The sequence below is a fragment of the Hippichthys cyanospilos genome, chromosome 13 (genome assembly GCF_059441005.1).
Source record: "Hippichthys cyanospilos isolate Australia breed blue-spotted pipefish chromosome 13, RoL_Hcya_1.0, whole genome shotgun sequence".
NCBI lineage: Eukaryota > Metazoa > Chordata > Actinopteri > Syngnathiformes > Syngnathidae > Hippichthys > Hippichthys cyanospilos.
In genome coordinates this window covers 15,984,343-16,011,075 of record NC_142381.1, presented here as the reverse complement: position 1 = coordinate 16,011,075, position 26,733 = coordinate 15,984,343, and the positions used below count along the sequence as shown (strand labels likewise).

At 38.5% G+C, this 26,733-nt stretch overlaps 3 protein-coding genes across 4 annotated transcripts; 1 reads left to right on the top strand and 2 right to left on the bottom strand.

The window, feature by feature from the left end:
• Window positions 1-277: 277 nt before the first annotated feature.
• pofut4 (protein O-fucosyltransferase 4) lies at window positions 278-4,852 on the bottom strand. The gene is made up of 5 exons (XM_088431593.1): window positions 4,710-4,852; window positions 4,176-4,514; window positions 3,708-4,088; window positions 1,931-2,553; window positions 278-922 (listed from the first exon to the last, which is right to left on the bottom strand). The coding sequence occupies exons 2-5, from the start codon at window positions 4,512-4,514 to the stop codon at window positions 772-774; spliced, it is 1,494 nt and encodes a 497-aa protein (XP_088287719.1). The 5' UTR covers window positions 4,710-4,852; the 3' UTR covers window positions 278-771.
• A 1,289-nt stretch (window positions 4,853-6,141) lies between these two features.
• Window positions 6,142-12,434, top strand: rab9b (RAB9B, member RAS oncogene family). 2 transcript variants are annotated; one of them, XM_088431969.1, is made up of 2 exons: window positions 6,142-6,218; window positions 7,712-12,434. In XM_088431969.1, exon 2 carries the CDS (start codon window positions 7,761-7,763, stop codon window positions 8,370-8,372), a length of 612 nt encoding a protein of 203 aa, XP_088288095.1. In that variant the 5' UTR covers window positions 6,142-6,218; window positions 7,712-7,760; the 3' UTR covers window positions 8,373-12,434. The 2 variants fall into 2 exon arrangements, with proteins under 2 accessions (XP_088288095.1, XP_088288096.1); XM_088431970.1 differs by lacking the exon at window positions 6,142-6,218 and adding an exon at window positions 6,612-6,688.
• A 1,741-nt stretch (window positions 12,435-14,175) lies between these two features.
• Window positions 14,176-26,114, bottom strand: plp1a (proteolipid protein 1a). Its single transcript, XM_088431957.1, has 7 exons — window positions 25,990-26,114; window positions 21,343-21,529; window positions 19,850-20,006; window positions 19,456-19,624; window positions 17,723-17,796; window positions 17,583-17,648; window positions 14,176-17,215 (listed from the first exon to the last, which is right to left on the bottom strand). The coding sequence occupies exons 1-7, from the start codon at window positions 25,991-25,993 to the stop codon at window positions 17,135-17,137; spliced, it is 738 nt and encodes a 245-aa protein (XP_088288083.1). The 5' UTR covers window positions 25,994-26,114; the 3' UTR covers window positions 14,176-17,134.
• Window positions 26,115-26,733: the final 619 nt, after the last annotated feature.

Sequence of the window (26,733 nt, the reverse complement as noted above, 5' to 3'; positions counted from 1 at the left end):
CAACTACTATTACATTAAAATGATTACTTTAGCACCTAAAAGAATCGATTAGTAATTATTCCTTGATTTCCTTAGCATTTAATTACCTAAAGTAATCATTTTAGTACTTTTATACCTAAGGTAATTTTAGCCCCTAAACAATACTTTAGTAATTTTGTAGTTACAATGGAGGAAAAAAAAACTGTGTGTGTGCATGTGTGATTGTGTGTATACATGTATATATATATATATATATATATATATATATATATATAAATCATCAAGCAAATAAAAATAATTCAAGGGAGTATTAAAGTTATTTAATAATTTTCAGTATTGTTATGTACAATAAATACTTTTAAAAACATTTTTTTCCATTTTCTGTTGATTGTTTAAAAAAAAAAAAAAATCAAATTAAGTTAAGTTCAGTGACTACTGTCCTGATTGTCCACTCACAGAAATTGGCACGCAGGATATGAGCTTGGCTGGCCTCCAAAGTAAACACGTCTCCCGCCCGAGACTGCGAATTCACCTCTGCGGCGCAACTTAGCCGCACAACAGTTTCAAGTGAAATGCTCAGCACCTTGACATCAGTGAAGCCAAAGTACGCGCTGTGTAAAATGCCAAACTCAAATAAAGCGCCCAGCAGGGACCAGCCATTTTGTCCTGCAGGTGCAAATAAGGTGCGAACTACATTCCATCATTAAAAAAAAAATAAAATCTGCTTTGCGTGGAGCACATCTGGACTCTTGGATGTCCTCCATCGTCCTTGGTCCGTTGAAGCTAAACACGTCAGTGTTTGCCTCTAGCTCGGCTAGCGGCGATTCTTTGGATGTGCTTCCACAGCAGCGCCGGATCCGATTCGTTGGTCCTTATCAGAGACTCCAGGCCCTCGGCTTGGACCAGACTCTGCCAGTAGTCCTGAGGCCACATTTGCAACCATCTGCAGACAGATATGTCAACATTAGACCCGTCACGGAGGATCGTTTAATTAGGCCTGGCCATAATAAATTAGGCTATTAAGTGTTCATTAAGACTGTTGTGCGGAATAATCTTCTTGGAACAGTTGAGGCAAAATAGATTGCACTGCTTGGCTGCAACCAGCAGAGGCGCTGTTGATTCAATTTCAACTAAGGTACTTTAACTGTCATAAGAAATCAATCTTAGCTCTCAATTGCATTCTATGACCCTATTTTGCTATTTATGTTGACCGTAGGAAGATATTTATAATAAGAATTTCTTAGCTGGCAGGGTTGGGAAAATACTTTTTTTAAATGTAATGAAGGATGTTTGATTCCACAGATACGAGAACCAACACTTGCATTACTTTTGATACTTCATATTCCAATATAGCATTTTCCCTTAAAATGATTGGCAATGTTCTCTTCTTATACTTTGTGACAGTAAAACTGCTCCAAGAGACCATGAGAAAAGGGAAAATCACAATTGTTCATTTTTTTGCACATTAATGTAGAAATGCTCCCATATTTGCAGTGTCTCAATCATCTTGGCACCTCACTTTACCATGCATAACTGGAGACCGGATTTCACTAGCCTGGCCTGATTATCACCCATCTTGGGCTGACTTCGAAAGGGTCATAACATCGTCAAATATAAATTTACGTTCAACCCCTCAAAATCTTCAGTGGCATCAGCCATACACACACACACACACATATATATATCTATATATATATATATATATATATATATATATATATATATATATATCTATATCTATATCTATATCTATATATATATATATATATATATATATATATATATATATATATATATATATATATATATATATATATCCCTATTTTTGACTATAGAGATAAGCATTCAAATGTTTTTAAAAAAGTAAACTTTATTGATCCATCGAAAAGAAATGCTCAACAAATGAGATTCCATTCAAAGAGAAGTAGAAGGCAGTGAAGATTGGACTCACCCATCATCTGGCGGCAGGTCTCGGACTTCTCCGTAACCCGGGCTGGGCAGAGGGCATCCCATGTGAGCGTTAGTGGCCATTTTTGCTTTCGGAGGCGGGTTGGTCTCGGGCGCTTTCCGATTGGCCCGCTCGGCAGCCAGTCGCGCGTTCTCCCGCTCGCACACGTAGCACTCGAATCCGTTCAAGTAGTTGGGCTTGCTCATGTCGTTCACGCCCCATTCGCGGCTCTCCAACGCCTCCAGCAAAGCGCCGTTGGTGACGCCGCGGACGTTTTTGAACTCCAAATATTTGCCGTACTCGTCGTCGTTCTCGTCCAGGAACTTGAGGAAGTCGGCCAGAGCTTTAGGCGAGGGGAAGTCGTCGATGATGATGACGGAGTGGTTGTTGGGCATCCAGTCCGCCACGGCTGGAGAGCCCCGGTATACGGGAACGCAACCCTGGTGAAGGGGCCGCCATAGTTTTTCCGTCATGTAGTCGTCGCAGAGGCCGTTCTCCATGGCCAGGTGGAACTTGTAGCGGCTCACGAAGCTCATGAAGGAGGAATCTTCCCCTGTGGCGGTGGACGTGTCTTCTAGGTGGACAGGCAGAACTTTGTTGTTCAGACATTTGCCGTAGGAATCCACCTGAAGAGGGGAGACGGATTTTTGTCAGTTTGTCACGCGTGCAAATTTTCTATTGTTTACTTTGACTTATTGAATCCATTTTTTTTTTTTTTCAATGAGTCTAGCGGTTATTGGTGGGGGGCTAAATATTTAATCACTGAATTAATTGTTTATTTAGGGTAAATAGGTAATTAAATTACTTAATCAGCCATTTTTTGTTTTAATTTTTAACAAAATTAAATTAAAATCAATAATTAGCTGAAATTTAATGTCTGGATTTGAAAAATGTAAAAACATGTCTTTGGCAGTGAATGAGTTAGATACTCTTTTGCATCACTTTGTTGCCTTCTTTAAGAAATATGCTGAAGAGAGTTAAGGAGGTTCATTCGGACAAAAGTAGGGCTTTGCCGCATCTTGCTACCAAAGGGCTCTGTTGAAATGAGTTGAGGAGCTTTGTTCAGGCAAAATTAGTGTTTGCTGCCTTCTTGTGGCAAGAACATATGCTGAAGAGAGTTGAGGTTCATTTTGGCAAAAGTAGGGCTTTGCCGCATTTTGCTACCAAGAAGCTATGTTGGAGAGTTGCGAAGCTCTGTTTGGACTAAAGTAGTGCTTAACCGCATTTTACTGCCAAGGACATATATTGGAGTGAGTTGAGGAGCTTCATTCAGACAAAAGTAGGGCTTTGCCCCCTCTTGCTATCAAGTAGCTATGATGAAGTGAATTGAGCTTTGTTCAGCTTCGAACCGCTTTTCAAATTTGCATATTGATTTTTTTAAGAACTTTTACACTACAACTTTTAGATACTTCTTTCAATTTTTTTAAACGTTGCATATTTTTTGCACCATTTTTCTTTCGATGTCCTGTTTTAATCTGAATGTATTGTTTTGTTGTACAATTCTTTCATTTCATTTTTGTGATTGATTTTTTTTTATTTCTTGCTCCATTTTTTAACGTCTTTTTTCATGTCTTTTTTGTTAGAATTTTTTTGTGTGTGCCTCATTCCTGTTTGTAGCCTTCTGCCGCAGTTGCAACACAAAACGAAGAGTTTTCCCAAGGTCAGCAGAATCTCTTACTGAACAGTCATCAAACTATTTATTTAAATATTTACCCTATCATAGCAGTATTAAATTGATACATTATCAGCCATCAGATTATTTGAACAGACTGCACATTACCTGGATGTACTTCATGAGCTCTCGGACATATCTGTCTCTATCCGATGGCACGTCGCAGTGCGACTGCATGTAGAGTACGGGGGCCAAGCCTTTCAGCCTCAGCTGGTTCTTCTCCTTCAGGGACACCGCCGTCGGCTCCAGCAGGTAGCTCAACGACGGCAGCCACTGCAGCGTCAAAGGGTAGTCGGACTCCCGGCGGAAGGTGGCGGTGTAATTGAACATCTTGATGCCCGGCCCGTGTGAGAGGAGGTAGTTATTCATTGGGGACTCTTCGTGGAACAGAGCCCACGTCTGGTGACGGAGGCGAGGAAGCGGTGCTTCGTAAGCCCTGAAGTCGGTCCCGTAAAAGATGATGGATGACGTCCTTTTGTACAGCTGGACCTTAGGATTGAACAATATCATTGCAAATTACTTTTAAAAAAAGTACATAAATAGAATGAAGACAAAAATCATGAGAATCACAACTACCTTGCGGTTACTCGTGGCCAAGCAGGACGACGTGGCACAATCGATTCGTTCTGTATCTCCAGGAAAATGTGGGAATAAGCCTCCGCTCCACCACAGGATAATAGGAAGCTCCTTGTTGCTGCGCTGGTCTCGATTGCCCGGTCCACGGTATGAACTCACTGGGGCAAACTCCATGTCTGCAAGAGCACTCTGGGGCTTAAAATGTCCTTGGTCCACCGCATCATAGGCCACCATCACATGCTGCTCATCGGGGAAGGACGCGAAGGAGACCCAAACCCAGCACAGGACGCCCAAAAGACCCAAACACACACAGGACACCAGCCTGCCTCTCCCCGCCATCTGAATGAGGGGAAAAAAAATCATAATTTATGTTAGAACAACCAAGTTTTTCATACTACTCTATCGAGACACGTGACATTTTGAATGTGGATATGCAAATGTACTATTTTGATATCCGGTGCTACAAAGTCCAAAACATTACTCAAATGCTGCCACAGCATGTAAAAGTGGGGGAAACAAACAAGTACTTTTTACCTTGATTATCGCTGGAAACACATGGAATTGTCGTCCCCTTAAGTCGCAAAACGTGCAGTTTAGTAATAATATGTGATGTGATTGTTGGTAAACAAAAAAGGTTGCTGTGTTTTCGCATCGAACGATGCAGCTGGATTCCTTCTCTACGCATGCTCAAAGTTTCTTCTTCACCGACCGCAGAAGCAGTGGGCAACACACCGCAACCTAGTGTCTGGAGATGGTATAGGTTTAACCCAGTTCACCTTGACTAAACCTATAGAAATCCAAGTCAATTTTTTTAAAGGACATCTACGGGTCAGGTCGTTCGTAATTGGATTTTTAAAGTCAAGCTAAAATGTTTTTATGTAAAATATCTAAAATAGTTGATTTAGATGGAAAAACATTTTATTCCAGGTTTAAATAGTAAGCAAATGTAAGTAACCAGTTATCATGATTATGAATGAAAAAAAGCTAGTATTTAAAATGTACATAAGGCTATTCGTTTTACTAATATAGAATGGAGGAGAAGTGAATAGAATAGCATGCCTTTATTTTCATTGTGCAGCAGGCATAAAATATGGGTGAACTGCCCCGATTGGTGCATATTAATAAACAATAGTTAAAATTAACAGTATAATATAAAAATGGTTTCACAGTGGAATTGCAAGTGCAATTGTCATTTTCGGTTCATTTATACAATAAATCAATTAATGAACAAATAAATTAATCAAATAAATAATTGAACGAATAACTAATTATAAATAAAATGTTTAGAACTATGTTCAGGCTTGAACTTTCAGAAATGCATCGGCTCTGGCAATATGATTTTGACCAACCCACTGAAGTTCTATCAGTGTCTGTTGCTGTCTGTGTGGTAAATGGATCAATGAGTTGCTCCTCGTAAATTGTGGGACAGTCTTGAAGCAAAAATGAGAAAGGAAAAAAAGATTAAATAACACTCAAAGGATGACATCCCACCAGGCATCTGTCCTGTTTGCCAGGTGGCTAATCCAGCCCTGACTGTGTTATTCAAAATTTTAAAAAAAGGTAAAGTGTCTCTTTGTAAAGTTGCTTGCCATACTAGTATTTTAAGTTGATTTTATTATTTAATAGAATACATTTCAAACGTTAATGTATACGTAAGTTTGCGTTTATTTACATGAGCTCAATAAACAAATCAAGTTACCATGAAGTGGACTATTCCATCTTCGCCCTCCACAGGTGTAGACTTCAGAAAGAGGTTCGTAAAAAGGGGTGTGAGGAAAATAAAGCATAGTTTTTCCTGGCGGAATGAGAATTCACAATTTTTGATGGACAGACAATATTTTGACTACTCTATTTACAGTAATGGTGTTTGCGTTGAGTCCCGTTAAAAAAAAAACAGACTTTAAGACCCAGGGGTTTGTGGCCCTACGTTCCTTCCTTCGCCCACCCAATGGGGGCGGCACGTACACGAAACGTCACTACAATCAATCTCAGCCTGATGTAGGGAACTGGGGTAACAGTATAATATTAACAACCAAGTACGGGGTAAGTTCCTGAATTAAATGCATTCGAAACGAGATAAAGAACTAAAATATCCGCCATGTTTGCCTGCAGCTTTTCAATAGTGTTCAAACTATTTGTACTCATGCGCCTCTGCTAACTGCTAGCATGATCAGCTGGAATGTCAACAAGCTGACCACAGGCAGCCGGCTAGCTTGCTAATTTAGTTGCAAAATTGCTTTCCTGAGACGTATATTTAGTTTGAATGCACGTTTCTTGGTACGCGAAATAGTCACACTGCCGTTTCTATGACTTTGCGTGGTCATAAAAGCACTTCCTCGTGAGATGGAGTCGGAAAAGCAGTAAATAGCAATTAGCCGCAAGCTGGTACATGTCTGCGCAGGCGCAGTGGTGGTTTCAAGCGTCAAAGTTGTTGACCCTGGTCATATTTGTTAAGCGAGGTGAATATGAAAGTAGTGACTAAATCGTTTGTAAGTTAATCACGAGAAGTGAAGGTAAGGATGTTTTTGCTGTTTATTTTTACATTTAGTTATTTTATTTGTATTATTATGAGATTACTACTTTTCCGATGTATATGTAGTACATTAATTCGGATTATGCAAGTGTCACAGAGAGAATGAGCTATGTAAAATGCACAAGTAGTCGATGTCAATAAGTTTGCAAAATTCTATTAATTTTCAAAGTTGGAAATGTTTCATGGTAATTAATAGAGATTGTGAACTGAAGGTTGCCTTTTATTCGAAAATGTAACAGTATTCTTCTTCGCTGCCATTGACAGCAAAATACATCAAAAATTCCCTTTTATCAGGGTAACACTGAAGGAGTTAATTTTTCTACCTGTCATAATATGTCACTTGCATGTATCAAAGAATAAAAATGCTTTACAGTACTTGCATAAAAAAAAAAAATTTAGACAGAAGTTTTTTTCAATATATTTTTAAATCACTATTTGAAAAGAATGTAGCTTGATAATCGTTAGAATAAAGCCTCACTGTGGCTTGGTGTTTCGATACTTTGGGTAAATCTAAAGGATTTAATCTGTCATTTCGTGAAAGAACATTAACTCATTTACTGCCATTAATGACTATAGATGTTAAAGATTAATTTGTATCCAGCTGGAAGAAAATGAGATCATTGCCCTTCAATACTTAGTAAATTCCCATGGAAAGTTTCTAGTTGGAATATTTCCACAAACCCTTGTGCGGTGTATTGTCCTTACGTCAAAGGATCTTCACATAAAAGGCATTTCACCTCAAAGGGAAAGCATTGAAGGAAGATACTAGGGAGCTGAAATTTGACATGTCACGACCGCTTATCACGCTACCAGGCTTGGCTAATGTAAAATTTTCAGACAGTTGATATGCTATGCATACGCCTCATATATCAGGCAAAAGGCCTGTGATAGAAATGTCCTCGGTCATCCACTGTAATACGCATGAGCATCATCTACAAGATTGCTATTTCCAATTGTACAACAAAGCCCAATTTCTTAAAAGTCCCTTTTGAACTGTTTTAAGGATGAATTGAGCCACCCTCTCAATTGCCACCCAGCGAGGAGGGCTTAGCATGATGAGCGGGAAGAGCCTCCTGCTGAAGGTCATCCTGCTTGGGGACGGAGGAGTGGGCAAGTCCTCCCTGATGAACCGCTACGTTACCGACCGCTTCGACTCGCAAGCTTTCCACACTATCGGAGTGGAGTTCCTCAACAGGGACCTGGAAGTGGACGGGCGCCTGGTCACCCTTCAAATCTGGGATACGGCGGGCCAGGAGCGCTTCAAGTCCTTGCGCACGCCTTTCTACCGGGGCGCCGACTGTTGCCTGCTCACGTTCGCCGTCAATGACCTGCAGAGCTTCCAGAACCTCGGCGGATGGAAGAAGGAGTTCATGTATTACTCCGACGTGAAGGATCCCGAGCGGTTTCCTTTTGTGGTACTGGGCAACAAGGTGGACATGGAGCAGAGGGAAGTCGGGGAGGACGAAGCGCGGGCCTGGTGCGAGGAGAACGGCTGCTGTCCTTACTTTGAGACCAGCGCTAAGGACGACACCAACGTCACGGCCGCGTTCGAGGCGGCCGTCAGGGAGGTACTGGCCGCCGAGGATCACATCGACCACTCGGTCCTGAGCGGGACCATCGATCTCCATGGCAACCGAAAACTATCCCGGGGGTCCTGCTGCTGACGGGCCAAGTTGGAAACTTCAATCAATGCCCCGTGGGTGGATTGGAGAGCAGGCGGGTTGTTGTTTATGGTACACGTGGGCCAGGTACCGCTTGCGCTATGATTCTTTGGATAAGATACAAGCGGGGGTTGTGTTCTTTATTGATGCTGATAAGATGTAATCTGAGGAGAGCGGTGTCAAGGGTGCAGCCGCTATCCAAAGGGCTGAATGATTGCCCCAGCCAAAGTACGGGCGTGCCCAAACGCTCATCCTGTACTCTCTGCTTCCAGTCATGTTGCACACTTAACCTCATACCCGACCGCGCATCTGTCTGCGCATGCAGATTTATGTCCGGAATGCTTCCAAAACAATTACCGTGGAACCTCCAAAGTCAAACGCGATCAATTCCGCGACACTGACTCGACTTGCTCTTACTGCAGGTTATGTTGAAAGAAAAATACAGAAGTATGTTGCTGACAACCAGATAAATATCACTTGAACGTCACGTTATACTGGGATAAAGACAAAGCAAATACTTTCAGTTCATGTCACCGGATAAACCCTGTGCTCCGAGTATTTTTTTTGTAGTTGGTATTTTTCTTTTTAAATGATTCACAGTATTCGTATATATACGGTACTTAGCTAAGAATTTTGCAAGGTATATGCACCAGAAATAACCGCAATGTGGACACAAATCGTGTTTGAGATGTGTTAAAACATAAAATGTATCCCTTTAAAATGTGGTAACGCCTTATGTTAAAACATGACTTATTACCTTACAACATAATTTGTTGCGTTAAAACACGAAACTCAAAGTTAAAACATGAAACTTAAGTTTGAATTATTTTAGGTATTACGTTAAACGTGAACATAAAACTTAACATATTACTCAAAATGTTTGCTTAAAACACAAAACTTATCAAGTTAAAACATGGTAACGTTTTACGTTAAACAAAACCTAAGTTAAAACATTGGAACAGGTGAAACATGAAATTTTGCATGCTACTTAAAACATATTTGGTTATTACGTTAAAACAGGAAACTTACCAAGTGAAATTATGGTACTTTATTACAATAATACATGAAACATTTCATATTAACATGATGGTAACTTTTAAACCATGAAACATAGCCTGTTAAATTTTGGGTACTTATTACATTAAAATGTGAAATTTAGCCTATTAAAAGGTAACTTTTACTTAGCTTAGGTTGCCAGGGACCGAAAGCAAATATTATTTTTGTGTTAAATCACAACATTTATCATGTTAAAACATCAAATGGTTTTGGTTAAAATGTGGTAAATGGTTACAACATGAAATCTATCACCTTAAAATAATTTATGTGAAAATTTACTATTTTGTTTAAACACGAAATCACGTTAAGACATGGTAACTTTCTAGGTTAAAAAAAAACATAACTTAAAATGTTAAAATGTAAAACCACATGATAACATGGTACATTATAACATGAAACGTTGCGCATTAAGCTATGATAACATTTTACATTAAAGTATGAAACATAACTTATTCATCGCCAACTTATGACGTTGAAATGCAAAACTTAAGTTAAAACGTCATATTGTAAACAATAACTTCCAGTTCAAGCGTTTGGCAATGTCATTTTTTTGTCTTATGAGTCAAAATAACCAGTTACAAACTACTAAAAGGCCAACCGAGTGTCATTCCGACAATTCCGTATTTGGTCTAATCACTGAATTTTTGAACCATACTCTGAGTTTCCGAACATTAAGGTGAAGCAATGTGCGCTCCGACTGTACTGTATTTCTGAACAGGCCTAAAATGGAGAGTAATGGGTTGTAAAAATTATCCATGCTATTTTTGCTAACATCTCCTTTTTAAACTTGTATTGTTTATATTGTAGTACCGGTTTGGCAATCTTTTGTAATCTTTTGTTGCATTACACGCAAAATGCAGTATTGCCGTTTAAATGTTTAGAGCTGATATCATGAAATTTGTTGGAATCACATGCCCCATATCAACATTTTTCCAGAAAACTCTTAAGTCAAAGCAGTTTTAGGCGCTCAACTTTGGAAATTCCACAGTATTCTGTTCAATAAATTCAAAACTGTCAGTTCACAGGTACATAAATAGAGGCAGTTTTATGCCAGCAAGCTAGTTGCTAATGCTAATGTTAGCAGCAAAAGGGAAGTCTTGACGGTAATCAAGAGAATATTGGTGGAACTCCAAATAATACCATTTTGGGGGTGTTAGACTATTGAGGTTCCACAGTATTTTGTTCAAAATAAATTAAAAACGTTCAGTTTGTTGGTACGCGAAGGAAGCCGATGTTTTATGGTAGAAGGCGAGTTGTGAATGCTCATTTTAGGAGCAAAAGGGAAGTCTTGACTATAATCCAGAGAATATTGGTTCAACTCCAAAGTATACCAATTTTGGGGTGCTAGACTATTGAGTTTACACAGTATTTAGTTCAAAACTGTCTCTTCGCAGGTACGCAAATGAAGCCAGTGTTTTATGTTAGCAGGCTAGGTATGAATGCCCATGTTTTCAGCAGAAGGGAAGTCTTGACTGTAATCCAAAGCAGGCACTAACGTCAGGTACCAAACAGTGAATATGTATTATTGTCATCAATATAAAGGGAATTGTGATGTTTGTTTCCCCTTGCTTTGTTTTTACAACCAGTGTAAACCTAAGCGCTTCTGTATTTGCACCAGTGTACCTGAATGATCCTGCTTTTTATTTTTATTTTGTTTTAACTATGTTTAAACTGCTGTTAATTTCTTTGTGAGGCGCCCCTCCCTCCGTTGTGTGTTGTTGATTAGTTTTAACAGGTAATATAAGATCAGGGCTGGATGAATTTTGTTTCCCTGATGTGGAAAGGCGCTTATGATTTTTGCACTGAACAATTTTCCTAATCAGCGCCTGCTTATTAATATTTTTTTTGATTCTACCTATTGATTTTGTGGTAAACTTTAACAAGCAAAGCCTTTTTTTTTTCTTTTCCAAAGCTAAGCTCTTTCTTAAGGTCCCCTTGGCTTCACTGATAGTGTTTATATTACGGTACACACACGTCAACCTCAGTTGAATGTGAGCACAAAGATGAAGCCGTGTGGGTTGCGCAACGCTTCTTAACTCCATTCGTACAGTGCAGAGTGATTCTTTTATTTAAGTATTAATAGAACTGTGTCACTTTTACTTAATTTCTGCAAAATGGTACTTAATTTCATTTGTGTCTCGTGCATTTACATTTGGTACAATTTTAAGACTGCCAGCTAGCTGATGTTTTGCGATACTTTAAGAAACTCTGATTTTTTAAAAAAAATGTTGCCGCTTAAATGATTGTATTGATTAATTTATTCCTATGTTGTTTTCACACTGTATTTTCATGCTCTGTTATGCTGCCAGTTTTGTGTGTTTTCTGCGAATAATCTCAAGTGTGTAAGCGTTAATTATTGTCAAGAGTTTTAATAATTTTTGTTTCACACACCCTAATGGATTTCCAAGTCAAACATGTTTGTGGTGTGGAGTCTCAGCTTCATTTCTAGAGCTTTTCACAAAAATTGTCACTGTCCAAATAGTTCTGGAACACACTGTTGTTATTACTGTGAAACTGAACCCAAGCTATTCCGGCATTACTTTTTTTTTTTTTTTTTCAAGTTTTTTTTCCTCATCTTTACTATGTCTTGAAGGGGAACTAAGTTCGGCAAATCAACATTCATTGTTCCTTGTTCATCTCAAAAGATGTAGTCTGAAATCTTTCGCCCCCCCTGAAAAAAAAAAAAAAAAAAACTATTCCTGAGCAGATACCCACAGCGTTTGTAATTTTCTGTTCATATGTTGCTGTAATATTTATGAATGTAAAGCCTAATTTAAGGTGCCCCATTAATGGGTCACATATTTCACCATAATCGCCCAAATGACACTGAACACCTGCTTTGTTCAAGCTGACCCGTGATTTTGGTTTAAACTAGTGAAAGTTGGAATATCTGACTTGTTTTCTCTTCACTTGTAATTTCTTCTCCTGCTAAACCTTTTGCACTACATTTGATAAGACTGGTTGTCATCGCTTGTGTACAAAATAAAGCAAACCAAATAATATCACACACTTATGTTTTTTGTCTTTGTTGTTTTGTACTTCATTTTATCCTTAATATTTCATTAAGTCTTTATTACTTTCAAAAATATGCAATATGACATACATTTTAACCACAAACATGGCAGTTTTTTTTTTCTCTGAATCGTTTTTTTCTCCTTTAGGACTGATAAATGTGGTGAGTAGTCAATGAATTAGATTTTTTTTGTTTTTATTCATGAAAGTTTGACTTTTCATTACATCCCCCAAGTACATTTCAAGCTGACAGTGCAGGCAGAAAACATATAAACAAATTATGATTCATTTACCATTCATCCATTACCTGTCGCTTCATATATATATATATATATATATATATATATATATATATATATATATATATATATATATATATATATAAAAAATGTATGTATGTATATGTGTGTGTGTGTGCACAGTATACACTGTACAGTACAGTATATTTGTATATAGACACAAACTTTATCACAGTAGATGCGTTCCGTAACCGGCCGTGATAGCTGAAAATCCGTGAAGTAGCGCCCCCATTTTTCACATGAAAATAAATGGATTTGCTATACATATTAAGCCATATTATCAACAAAATCTAGGTAAGATATTTCCAATGGTCTGGCGAACGTCTGCTCTTTTCTGTATGTCTCTCTGCCCTGACAGTGTGTGTGTGTCTTTCGCTGTGGGTGTGCTTCATGACTGACACGAAGGCGCCAGTGGGGCGGAAGTAGATTAAAACTCCACAGGCACGCACCACATAACTCACAAAGTGCACCCCGGCGCTAATTCTAATTGGCTAAAAACTTTACACTAAAATTGCTGCACTTAGTAGGAGTGTAACCATATGGATATAATATGACATGTAAGAACAGAAAATGGAGAATTGTATATATATGAAATATATCTAGAAAAAATAAATTTAAAATGGAATGGACTTTTATTATAGTTATTATAATTATTGTAGTCATGATAATGTGAGGTTATATTAGGCCAGCAGAGAAGGCCTTGCTGGCCCTGCCGGCCAACCACTGATACATACATATATACTGTGTGTGTGTATACATACATATATACTGTGTGTGTATATATATATATATATATATATATATATATATATATATATATTATATATATATATATATATATATACACGTCTCTCTCTCTCTCTATATATATATATATATATATATATATATATATATATATATATATATATATATATTATCTCCCTTCATTAAGATGCACATCACAGATTCATCACACAGTGAAATTCCTCACAGCTTGTATTTCGAAAGAAGGAAATATCGGCATGTGCGGGGAACATCCGAAGAGCAAATTGGCACTCGACACTGACAAAACGCCTCAGTTCAAACAAAACCGCAGAGCGATCGGGGTCACAAAGCTCGCTACGCAAACAAAAGAGCCAGTTTCCTGTGAAAACATAAGATAATGAAGGGAAATCATCGGTTGCCTTTATGAATGACAATGAAAAATCTGTCAGGAAGCATCAGGTAAATGTGCAGGGTAGGGCGAGCAAAGCGTTTCTCCTCGCTGGTGACCTCCCTTCTTGGCCTTGCATCTCCGCCTCCTCAGGTTCTCCTGGTTCATGGCCAACTGCATGGCGGAGTGCACCTGAGGACAAAAACTGGGGAGAATACAAAACGCCCGACATCTGCGTCACGCAATGTGTCAGCATGCCAAGGATGGAGTGTTTATGCGGGTCAAATAAATCTTTCAGGCACCCTGCGCAAAAAAGAAAAACTGGAATGCTCCATTTATTATCAAATATCACCAACATAAAAACAGACTCAAACAACCAGCTGCCATTTGACAAATGCTCGACTAACGGCCAGATAAAGCTTTCGCCAAAAATAAAACTATGTTGCTAGTTTACAAAACACGCCTAAAAGTTAATACTGCCTCGATAAGTCAAAAAATGTGTTATACAATAACTACGAAAAGATTCCTTTAGAATAAGACAACGCACATCGGAAGTACCTCAGTCATGCAGTAAAATGAGTCAATTAATACTTCATAAAAGGACTTTTTTTTTTAAAGGCTGAACAATTAGTACATTCAAATCAAAGGCTTAATTAGTACGATCGATGTTTACATTTTGTCTTATGAAAATTGTAAAGTTGAAGATAAGATTTTTTTTACTTTATTGTTAAGTGGTAAAGGAGAAGTCAACCCAAGAATTTTCTTTTCACTAGTATGTTCCATATGACACCACTTTTCTAAACATGGCAAATGTTGTATTTGTCGAAGCAAAAAAATCCACTCATTTTTATTCTTTTCAGCGGACAGCCTTTTTGCCATTTGCTGTCAACTAAATATGACATCACAAGTGCTCAGGTAACAAACCAATCACAGCTCAACTTTTTTTGAGTTTGGTCATGGGACATGAGCAAGTTGAGCTGTTATTGTCCATGACCTAAATGCTGAGCAATTGTTATGTCGTTTTAAATGGGAAATGGCCACCCAGAGAAGGGTCAAAACATGGATTTTGCGGCTTCATTTATATTCCACAAATGCGATATTAATCAAAGCACCAGAAAAAAAATTGGGCTTGACTTTCCAATTGAAGTCATATATGTATGTGTGTGTATATATAAATTCACACTGGAATATCGAATTGCATAAGCCGTAATGTCAATGATGGCCTAAATTTGCATGATTTGGGTATATTAGTGTATCAAATAAAAGTACAGGTAAGTACCGTAAGACTCATTCCCCCCAAAAATATAGTCTAGTGAGGTTACTTGCTAACTAGGCACTTTCGCTATCTCACAAATATGAGAAACAATTTCCGACCGTACTCGATCAAACTAAAAGATTTCCTTTTGTTGTGAGAAAAATACTAAACAAAATCATCTCCGATTCTTTTAGCCAGCTCACAATCCATCATTTCCATTGTTCAACATGAGGTGGAGGTCACGCTTGTTGCCCCAAAGGATCCCCATTTAACACTTTTGGAAAACGAGACCCTTTCCCCTTGACACATGACCCCTGGCGGAGACAGCTGGCCCCAAAGCGACTTGTCATTGGGCACTTTTTCAAAAAAAGAGCCCGCTTCATTGTTGCGGCCCCTCGTGAGAAAAGTCCCGAGGTCAGCATGCAAATGTGCGCTCGCCTGCCACCATGGCAACCAGATGTGAGAAAATGGAAAAGCCAGGTTACCCACAATCCACTTTGTACCCTGCAAGTGTTGCTAATTGGCTATTTAGTTTGTGTTAATTAACTAGTGCAATGAGAGGATATTTTGGAAAATGGTTGGAAGCAAAATCTTAGTTTTTGATATCAGTTGAAATTACTAGGTCAAAAAAAAAAAAGGACAAACCAAATGTTTTGCATTGTTCACTTAACCCAAAAGCTTAATTGGGTCAAATGAATGACCATTAAACAACCCATTTTTACCGGGGTTGTAGGTTGGGTTGTTCTTTAGGTTATTCATTTTACTCAGGGTTTTGAAACATTTTTTTCTTTCTGAATTGTTCTCTCGTTTGTTATTCATTTGGACCCAACTTTTATAGAGTGGGCCCTTGTGTTCTCGTGATTCAGAACCTGGCAGATTCACATCATTTTTGGGTGATTAAATATTCAAAATTGGGTTGTTTCATGGGTTATTCTTTTTGAACCAAATTCTTGAATTCTGTGTTGGATTTTGATTATATTTGGCAGAATATGGAGGGTCAATTTCTGAAATTAGGTTGTTTATATGGGTTATTCATTTTGACAATTTTTTTGTGGACTCTTGGTACATTTTATCCTTTTTAAATTGGGTTGTCTTGTGGTTTACTATTTAAACTTCTTGGGTAAAATGAGTACACTACAATCACAAAATAGCATTTAAAAAAAAAAAAAAAAGGGACTACTGTTTATCAGTGGCTTTTTTCGGGTAAATATTTTGTTTCCCCCCCAAAAAAATAAGTCATGCATTTTCACAAAACCAGGCATATGCCTCTGAGATTAATTTTCAGTTGACGAAAATACGAACTTTCAACAGAGATGTCCATTTTGGGATTTCTACAAAAAGAATTTCCTTAAGTTCTCAATTCTCATTACTTTTCAGATTATAGTGAAAATGTATAAAATCAATGACTTAATAGATAATACGCATCATTAAAAGATGAATGTGCCAGAACGTGAACATGGCAGTAACTTTGTCTATTTTTTAGCTACCTCCATGTATTATATACCATTTTAACAAGAATTAAGTGTGCGATTAATTTATATAAATGTTCCTTTTTCTGAGAGCCTGATTTTGTGAAAATTCATCACATATTTTGCATTTCAATGCTAGTCAATTATATTCTGATTTTTTTACTATTTGCAGGCTGGCCGCATCCCAATCCCCCACAGATAGCGAGGCTCCAATGTAGCAGAAAAAAATGGTTCATCTCTTTCTAACCCTTCTTGGATTCTTTTTTTAACCCTGTTTTTTTAGACAGTAACCTCCAGCAATAAAAAAAAAAAAAAAAACCCTCACAATCCAAATCCATTAGTCACATGGCATCGAAATAAAATCAGTAGCATCCCTCACCCTTCGTATAAAAGTAAAACTGAAAACATGAGAAAAAAGGGGAAAAAAAAAGGAAAGTCTGTTGCCGTGGCGACACCCAAAAAGCTGTATACACGGGCAGAAGTGATGAAAAGGGAAAAAAAGGCTTGCAGTTCCTTGCTGTGGTCAGACAGGAAGCGGGCTAACACCGTGGGCCTATGCCCTTCCTCCCCAGATAGCGCAGCACCGCAAAGTTATAGGTGGTTGACACCGTATAGGTCAGCTGGAAGAAGAGAACAGCAGACAAGGGGGAGGGGGGGTGGGGGGGCTCATTAGACGAGAGGAAAAACAAAGACATGATTAACTGCTAATGGCATTAATTTGATCCCACCCGTGTAATAGGCTATGTAATGGGGCATGGGAGTATAATGGGTCCACCATTTTGCCTGTCTGGGAAACCAGCAGACATTACAGCATTGTGATGATGTTTGTGTCAGCTGAGAATGGGGAACAGAGAGCGATAGTCTCCAAAGTCATCAGTCATGCGGGCCCGGGATGCCTCGTCGCCCCCGCTAGCGCCGTCACAAGTCACATGTGCCGTAAATACCGCAAAAGGCCAAATGACCCCCGGCGGCCCGATAATCACTCACCAGAGCCATGAGGGTGATGCCCGCGCCGACGAAGGCGGCGACGTACAGGTCGTAGGTCATTCGGTACTGATAGGAGAGGATTTGCATTAGCGCCCATGCTATCGTGTTAGCTTCAAATGTCTTCTTTCGGCCCGGCTTACCTCTCTGGTCTTGCAAATGGTGGACAGAGTGACTCCGCAGGCTTTTCCCGGCACGGCGTGCCACGGCAGGAGCCCTGTTGACGTCAAGCCGATCCAATCAATTGGATGCATTCATCACACGCACAATTTATGAGTTCGGGCTCGCCGATGCTCCACACGCTATAAAATACCCAGAAACAACATAAGCCTGCGTCCAAAGCTTATTGACGTCTGCATTCAAAAAAAAAAAAAAAAAAAAAAAAAAAAAAAAAGGAAAAAACTGTGCTTTTGAGCAACCGCAGTAAATTAAGGCAGCTATTTTTACTTCCTGTTTATTACACTGCAGCAGGGGAGTTTATAAAACTACTTCACTTTAGAAGCCACTTTTCAAAGCCAAAGCAGATCCCCCCCAAAGCCCCCCCCCCCCCCCCCCCCCCCACCACCACCACTCGCAAAATCAATGAGTGCAAGGAAACATTAAAAACTTGCTAGGCAAAAGTTTTACACAGGTTGAAAATTTTCCTACTGAAAATTTCCTACTGTTCAGTTTGATTGTTAAGAAATTCTGAGGTTCTAAAAAGCTACTAAAAACACCAACACTATCTGCTTCAAATTTCACCCCCCATCGAAACAGATGATTTGTTTGACGCAGATGCCAATTCCAAGATTTAGCACATTATGATTATATTTCATTAAAAAAAAATCAGTTAAATGTTAAATGGTTAAAAGTCAAGAAATTTAAGCAAAGTGGGTGAGAAATATTTATAAAATATTTAACATTATTTAACATATTTAAAAAATGTGGAATTTTGGGGAATGTTTTTCTCTTATTTGCACTTAGTATAAATACATACATTTTGTTTTCACTATACAATTGATTTTGCGCGGCCGAGCAAACGGCAACGTTTCATTTATTAGTTACAAGGTTTTACTGTAGAAAGCATCCAAGAGGCGAAAACACTAACTATGCTAGCTTTCTGCTAATTCGGATCTATAAAGCTGCACACACCTTTCACCATACTGTCTCAATTATGACTGCCCAAACAAGATACCAATTAGCTATAGGTGAGTCCAGTGGTGATCGGCACTTCTTTTTATAGCTAATTAGTGGAAATTTGCTTCGAATTTAGCTGCAAAAGACAATGCAAGTTTGAAATCCGCATGCCAATTTTGACTTGAATCAGCATAAGAATCTATAACAACATTTTTTTTCAATTATTCCCCAGTGTTATTGATTGGTTGCGTGAAAAAGGGATTTTTTTTCCACAGATTTCAAATTTGGGAGCACGCAGCCGGACTACCTGAGTGGGCAAAACTTTTATTATGAGTAGTTGTTTTCCAAGGGGACTGATTAGATAAAGGGAACGTGTGTCTTTCCCTTTGTTCGCAACTCCAGCTTACTTTAATGTCATATAAAACGCCTGTTTTTGGCTTCTTTAGTCACACAGCCTCCCTATAGTGATCGCTACGTTAGCTTTTTTTTTTTTTTATTGTTTTGTCGTGACTCTCTGCTTTTCATTGAAAAGGGCACGGCAGAGGCATAGCTTCAGTTAACAAGACACTTCACTTCCTGATTAGAAATCCAGTCGATACGAAATTGAATTTTCAATGCACCAAAGGTAAGATTCCACTTATATGAATATTTTCAACAGTGGAAAGCTTCAAATACTGTAATCTATCCCCTTTAACGAGTACTTGTTGGACTGTCAATTGATTGCACTTTTCTCATGACAGCATTCCAAAATGAACTTCACCGTATTGACGCGCATCCACACAGAGCTGGTTGATGCTGGCCGGGGTCTCTGTCAGGACGTCGATGGTGTTGCAGGTGGCTCCCATATTGTAGAAGAAGTAGACGGGCAGAGTGGACAAGGCGAACACCAAGAGCCACAGCAGGGACAGCACGTACGTCATCACTATAAACTGCGGCGGAAAGCAGAGTTTACATCATTTTTTTTATTGACATAAACCTCCGATTATCACTTTCACGCGTCTTTGGGTCTCTCTAGCCCTCCCTCACATGCTTTGCACCCATCTCAGCTCCCCCACAGGGCTTTTAAGAGGCCTCTGGATTTTCAGCCGGGGCACCCAACGGGACCGATGCGTATTAAGCCATATCCAATCTCCCCGAGCCTCATTAAATCTCACCGTGGAGCTGAGGCAGCGGCCACACATGGTGCTCCGGAACTCCCCGAAGGTTTGCCTGGCGACACTGGTGGTGTAGAAGCCTTCCGCCAGCAGCATGATGCAGTAGAGGAAGAAAAACGAGGCCAGGCCGTAGATGACGTACTGGAAATACTGAATGCTGAGAGGGTGGAGGAGGTGAGACATGATGCAAGATTTCAAAATAGACATTGAACTGAAACAAACAAACAAAAAAATCATCTGAATCTAACTGCAATGTTGATTCCATTTCATTTTAATATGTAATCACTTTCAAGGTCCTCTTCTCATATATTTCTAGAAAACCGTATTTTTCGGTCTATAAGCCGAAAGCATCAAAAATGGAGCAAAAAAAAAATAAGTGACGGATAAGCCGCATTGCAGTAACATCAGATATGGAAGTTTTTTTAATTTGTATTTATTTTTTAATGGTTTTTGACTGAACATGCCTGCATTTACAGCACAAACATATTTGTAGAAAATGAATGGATGAATTTTTTCAAGCTAACACCTACGGAATACTGAAGTTAAAAAAACAGTTCAAACTCAAAATCAATCATCGATATCGTTTTTTTCCATCCCGAATTGATTGATTATTTTAGTGAACATACACACACTGCAAATAATTCATCTATGATTGCACACACAAATATATTAAGTTTGCATGTCACAAACCTTGATAATACTTATTCAATTAAGACATAATTTTCTTTATATATTTTTGTATTTTTTTTATGTTTTTACACATTTTTTTTTTAAAACTCTTTCTGAGCACAGCCGTTTTTAGATACATTTTGTAACTAAAATCTAAATCTAAATCTTGAATTGACACCCTGAACAGAGATATACACATTTGCAGATAAACGGCACTGGACTATAAACCACAGGTCTCAAATCATGAGAAAAAAGTTGCGACTTATAGTCCGAAAAATGCAGTAGTTTATATTACAGTAAATGTATCCTTGTGCTGTATTTTTGATCATTTTTTTTCCACATTATGTTCGCCAATTGATGGCACACTCCCTGTAGAGTGATAACTAAATGGTCGCGCCATTTTTAACTTTAACAGGTTGTCTCCACTTGGGTGAAATTTCAGCTGCTGAGTACCTTATTTCAATGTGTTCCCTTTGATTTGAAAATGCCTTTAATGTAAAAGTCAAAGGACAAAATACTGCACAAGGGTTAATATACAGTATAGGCATGTTTTACTTTTGTTGCTTAGCCTTACGTCACATTAAATTCAAACCGAAGATGAATTAATAAGAAAACAGTGTCTACTATTGTTCAACTTTTCATCCTTCTTGAAATGATTGAGACACTGTTTATTATTGGCTTTTTTTTTCTTATCTGAACATGAACAAAATGCAATCTTCAAACCCTTCAGCAATTATTAAAAAAAACAAACAAAAAAAAACCACCTAAATTTTTCTCCAGAAATCAAATGTTTACCCCTAAAAAAAATGAAATATAAGCCATACATGTAAGCAAGTGTGCTGAAATCCTGCATGTTCCGTGCAAAGTAGGTCTCAATGAGCCTTTCGGTCTCTGTGAGCGCCTGATGTCCGCATCCGCAGAAGAGGGCGATGCCGGAGAAGCAGAGCAGCGTGGCGACCAGAGAGCAGTACGGTATCCCACCCAGGCAACGCATGCAGCACTCATAGCAACCTGCAACCAACGCCACTTTGTTACACAGTACTCACGCATGCAATATTAGATTGAGAAATCAAAAAATGTCATTTTTCTCCATTTGAATCTCAAATATTTTGGTATAATTGGCAATGAGTCCAGACTTTAGAGACAACCCCTATACATGAGATTTCATTAAGGGTGTCAGATTAACAGATTATTTGCAATTAATTCATTAGTCAGAGCGTTTTCGTCTAACTTTAAAATATCTGTTTGCTGGTCAAAACACACAGCTGAAGAGGCTGTCATTCTGTTAAGCATAACCTGATAGGCTCCTGTTGGTGGGTGGGAAGGCAGAAGGAAGATGTGAAAATGGAAGCTCATGTGAGATGTCAGTCTGATAGATTGTAAATTTAACATACAAAAAAAATGTGCCAATGGCACTTTTGAGAAAGTTAAGAATGATACGCCTTTTTTGTTTAAAAAAAAAAAGTCAGACAAAGCAGGTCAAGTTTAGTTTACCCCATCAATGCAAAGCACCCAACTGCAACAGAACCACAGCCAACAATGGCAACAGACAGTATTTTCATTTACTTATTTTAAGTAAGTTCAATTGTTCTAAGATAAAATGTAATGCTGTCAAGTGATTATTTTTTTAATTGCAGCATTGTCCATAATTAATAGTAATTAATTGCATTTTTCAACAAATATTTTCCACAAAGCTTGTAAGAAATTTGTACTTAAACTCCCCCAAAATACACAAAAGCCTCTTGATTTTCTGAAATGGCATTGAGTTTCCCGCCTGATTTCTAATATATACAGTGCTAGCTATCAATTGAGACCCATTTTGAAAAATTTGAATGGTTCCAGTTTGAAATGACCGAAAATGACATTTTGAATGCTAATCGATTAGAATTTGCTTAAAAGTAAATGATGTGCTTGGTTCTAAGTTGGCTTCATTTTTTTTTCATTGGTTTGCACTCGGCAAATAAGTTAGCTGTGTTGCCCTGTGTGCTAAGTTTTTGCCACGAGTGAAGTTGTTTTAATTTATTTACGTTAGTTTATTGTTAATATTTGTAAGTATCAAACCTTGAAACCTTGTTTATATACTGCTTGTTTTTGGACATGCTTGTAAATAAACATGTTTGACCAAACATGATTAATAAACGTGATTTCTCTACTGACCAAAATAATCGCGATTCTTAGTTTGGCCATATTCTGTGCAAACTAAGCAGAGATATTTTTTTCTTCAATATGGGATGTAAACATCAAAGGATCGGAAAACAAACCCTGCACAAGGGTTAAATTGGAACCACAATGTTGCAATTAAAAAAAGAGAGACGGCAATCAGATAGTTTTTCAAAAACGTTCAGCCCCTTAATTTAAATACAGTATTTTGTTAATTTATTCTAATTATGGATTCTTCTCAAACGCCATCTGCTGCCTTTACAATTTTTTTTTTTTTTTTAATTCTAAAGCGCCACGTTCCCATAGTCCCGAGTTGTGTGAATGGCCATAGTGGTCAAGGCCGTGCGTCTGATGTGACCCCAGCTCACACGCTGCCTCCATTCAGAAGGCATCACGGCGACTGTGAGAAAAAGGGGGAGTCTGATCCAGAGACATGCCGCTTTTGTGACCGTAAAGACAACTGTCTTTGTCCCGTAGCTTGGTGGGGGCACAAGGGCCGCCAATGTCCCACAAACAAAGACCAGAGGCACTTCTTTGCTCGCACATTCACAAACTTCCTTCAGAGGAAGACGATCGTGGCGAGTGGTCACGTGACCCTCCCCCAAAAGTGACTGTGATTGGTACCATTGGCGGCAGTGCCAAGCATATAGATCACATAAACACAAGGACATAGCGGTCCAAGCCAAGTGTGCAAAGTGGCCCACTTTCCCAAATCACAGCCTAGAGGGAAGACTTGAAATTTTCCACATTAGGCCAGCAGAGAAGCCAGGGAGGAAAATAACAGCCAAGCATCCATTAAATGTCTCTGTTACATGGCCACGGGCCAGACTCGACTGCTATTGGGTGAGAAAGCCTCAACAAGTCGCAAAGCAAATCACAGCCAGGCAATGAAAGGGAGAGACCGCGTTCACAGTTATTTCACACCTTTCCCCGGCACAAACACCCACAAACATTGGGAGGCAGGTGAGAGCGTCAAAACACATTCAAATAAAGAGAAAAGTCTAACAAGTTCAGCTGTAAGATGGCCGAGACTTTGCTATCGATTGATACAGAGAGAAACCTACTTTTGGTTGCGAAATTAATTTGTACCGGAAGTCATTTCGTAATGTGAATCTTTCTTAGGTAGAGCCGCCGTTTGACATGTAAATAGCCTAACCCGTTCCAAGCCCCCCAAAATGCTCATAAATGCTTTGAATTAATATTATTAAATAATAAAAATGCATAAAAAATAGTCAATACTTATTAGCATTACATTAGTGCATATTAAAGTATATTATGTGAAGAAGAATAATTAAAAAAAACTTTAATCACATGAATTGAAATGGTTAACAATATGAATGGAGTTCAGTTGTTTGCCTTGAAAAACAACTTTTTAAATTGTATGTTTTTTTTTATATTACATTTCCACTGATCCAGGAATCATTTACATGTCCACAGGAGCAATAATATTTATATTTTTTTCATTATTTTGAGCATGTAAGTTTACTTAAGTTTAGTTTGGGGTCATGCAAAGTGCTTGTTGTGCGGTGCGATTGCTAAAGTGCTACGGACACGCTAACAAGGAAGTTCTACAATCAGCATGAATGAAGAAAATAAATACAAAAGAGAACCAGACACTGAGATTGAAATCAAAGAAGGCCATTTAGGTCAACTTTAAACTGGAATTAAAAAGACAAAATCAATAAAGTGTGGATGGACTAACAAAGCTTGTGGTATTTTTTTGGCTCCTCTAGATCTTGCTTCAAAAGGGCAGGGGGAATGTAATACATTTTTTACCGGGGTTTGGTAACCCTAACCCTAACCTAGAGTTTGTACTTAAAACAGAGCACCATCTAGAGGAGTAATAGAGGTATACAGTAGATGTACATATGTCCATCCATTTTCTAGAGCTGCTAATCCTCACAGGGGTTTGCTGGTGCCTATCCCAGCTGACTTCAGGCAGTGGGCTGGGGAGACCCTGAACTGGTTGCCGGCCAATCGCAGGACACACAGAGACCATTCACACACCCAATCCCACCTGAGGACAATTTAGTATGTCCAATACACCTAGCATGCATGTTGATTTTTTTATGAGTGTGGGAGGAAGTCAGAGTGCCCGAAGAGAACCCACACAGGAAGGCTGGAGCCAGCTGGAATTGAACTCGAGTCCCTGAACTGTGAGGCATAGATGCTAGCCAATAATATTTATATTTTTGGATCATTTTGAGCATGTAGGTTTACTTAGGTTTATTCTGGGGTCATGCAAAGTGCTTCCTGTGTTATGCCATTGCTAAAGTGCTAAAAAGTGTTTAAAAGTAAACAATGTGCTTGGTTCTAAGTCGGCTTAATTTTTCATTGGTTTGGACTTAGTTGTGTTGTCCTGTTTGCCAAGTTTTTTAATTATTATTTACCCTATTTGTTTATTATTATTTGCAAGTATCAAGCCTTGAAGCCTTGTTTATATGCTGCTGTTTTTTTTTTTTTTTAAAAAGGGCAATACATAGACATGTTGATGAATAACATAATCGTGATTAATAATTGTGATTTCAATCCTGACCAAAATAATTGTGATTATTATTTTGGCCATGCAACCCTAGTATGTACATTATGTAAATAGACATTTACATAATACATAAGGAAAAAATAAATATACATACGTAAATTTTAGGGGTCTTTGGTGTTGACTGATATTGACTTTAGTATCACCATTTGATTCAATGTGCTCAATCCAAAGTCATCATTTGTATTTAGCTGCCTTCTTGGCTGATTTAAAATTTCTTGTTGTGCTTTGGCCATTTAAACTTTGGGTTAATCGATAATGCACCGGTATAAACATTTATAGACTTGCGTAGCTCTACTGATGACCACAATTTAAATAAATGTTAGCAATTTTACTGTTACAACTCTACTGCGTCATAGTTAGTGAGTTATTTTGTATTTTTATTAGGAAATATTATTTAGATAGACCCATTATTTCAAAGCTGATTGACTTCCTGTGAAAATGGGTCCACTGTCCACAGTAGAACCGAATTGAGAGTCAACCTTGGCAATAAACCAATTAATGACGTCACGCGAATGCAGCAGAAGTCCTCAGATTTTAGTTTTTTTTTAATGTATTTTTTTGTTTTAAACCCACTTACAGTTTTAAATAACGGAATCTTGTTCTTTTTTCTTAAGATACACAAAAGAATCTAGCCAGTCCGACAGATCCCGGGTGGCATTCCTTTACATCCGTTCTAGCTGACCAAAGTTTTAATTGTTTACCTAGTTAGCCAAAGCTTTAATTTTATTATTATTTTTTTTTTCCAAGTAGTAGCGAAGAAGCGTCTCACCCATGTCTGCGTTGAGGACGTGAGGCCTCGCGCGTTGCTCTGCAGCTGCTCCACTGATGATATGCGCCAAGTCGGCCCCCAGTTTTATCAATCCAGCTCGGCCCAACAATGGACAGAGCCATCGGCGAACGCTACAACAATCTTAAAGCCACAATGTCGCCTTTCAAAAAGCTCCAAAGGCGATGCAAAAAAAAAAAAAAAGGGGGGGGGGGGGGGGGGGGATAATGAAGAGGCCGATTTGCTCACACACTGCGTTGTTGTTTTTTTTTGCTCAAAAAAATGGACCGACTTAAATGCAGCCTATGCAAATGCAGAGTTTTTTAAATAACGCCGTCACTTTAAATTCACCTTTCACCGTGAAACAGGATTATAAACGGAAGTGACTCATTTAGATGCTCAGCAATGAACGGCTTCCATGCGCATTAAGGTTTCAAATCAGAATAATTGCATTTGAAGTGATTCTGTTCAATCGTGACAAGGAAATTGTTTGAAGATTGGAAGCTAATTTCTACAGAACTATATAGCGTTTTAAAGAAATGAATGGGAACTGGCTACTGCAGTAAATTGCGCAAGTCCGGGAACAGCGGTGAAGCTTTTATTTTATTTATTTATTTTTTGAAGTTTTAAAACGGCGTCTTTACTTGACGTCAAAAAGCGAGTGCAATAAACCAATCAAGAATGCAACTAATTATCTATACTAATGACAATGAGTTAGGGCTGTGCAGATCGATACAAATATCGAAT

Excerpts from the sequence above, each read along its gene's own strand:
- pofut4 (XM_088431593.1), bottom strand. The coding sequence starts at position 4,514 with ATGGCGGGGAGAGGCAGGCTGGTGTCCTGTGTGTGTTTGGGTCTTTTG. Across the intron at positions 4,089-4,175 it reads TGGCCACGAGTAACCGCAAG|GTCCAGCTGTACAAAAGGAC; the intron begins GTAGTTGTGATT and ends TTCAATCCTAAG. Across the intron at positions 2,554-3,707 it reads AGCTCATGAAGTACATCCAG|GTGGATTCCTACGGCAAATG; the intron begins GTAATGTGCAGT and ends TCCCCTCTTCAG.
- rab9b (XM_088431969.1), top strand. The coding sequence starts at position 7,761 with ATGATGAGCGGGAAGAGCCTCCTGCTGAAGGTCATCCTGCTTGGGGAC.
- plp1a (XM_088431957.1), bottom strand. Across the intron at positions 20,007-21,342 it reads TTCAGCACACTTGCTTACAT|CATTCAGTATTTCCAGTACG; the intron begins GTATGGCTTATA and ends CCACCCTCTCAG. Across the intron at positions 19,625-19,849 it reads GCCGCTGCCTCAGCTCCACG|TTTATAGTGATGACGTACGT; the intron begins GTGAGATTTAAT and ends TTTCCGCCGCAG.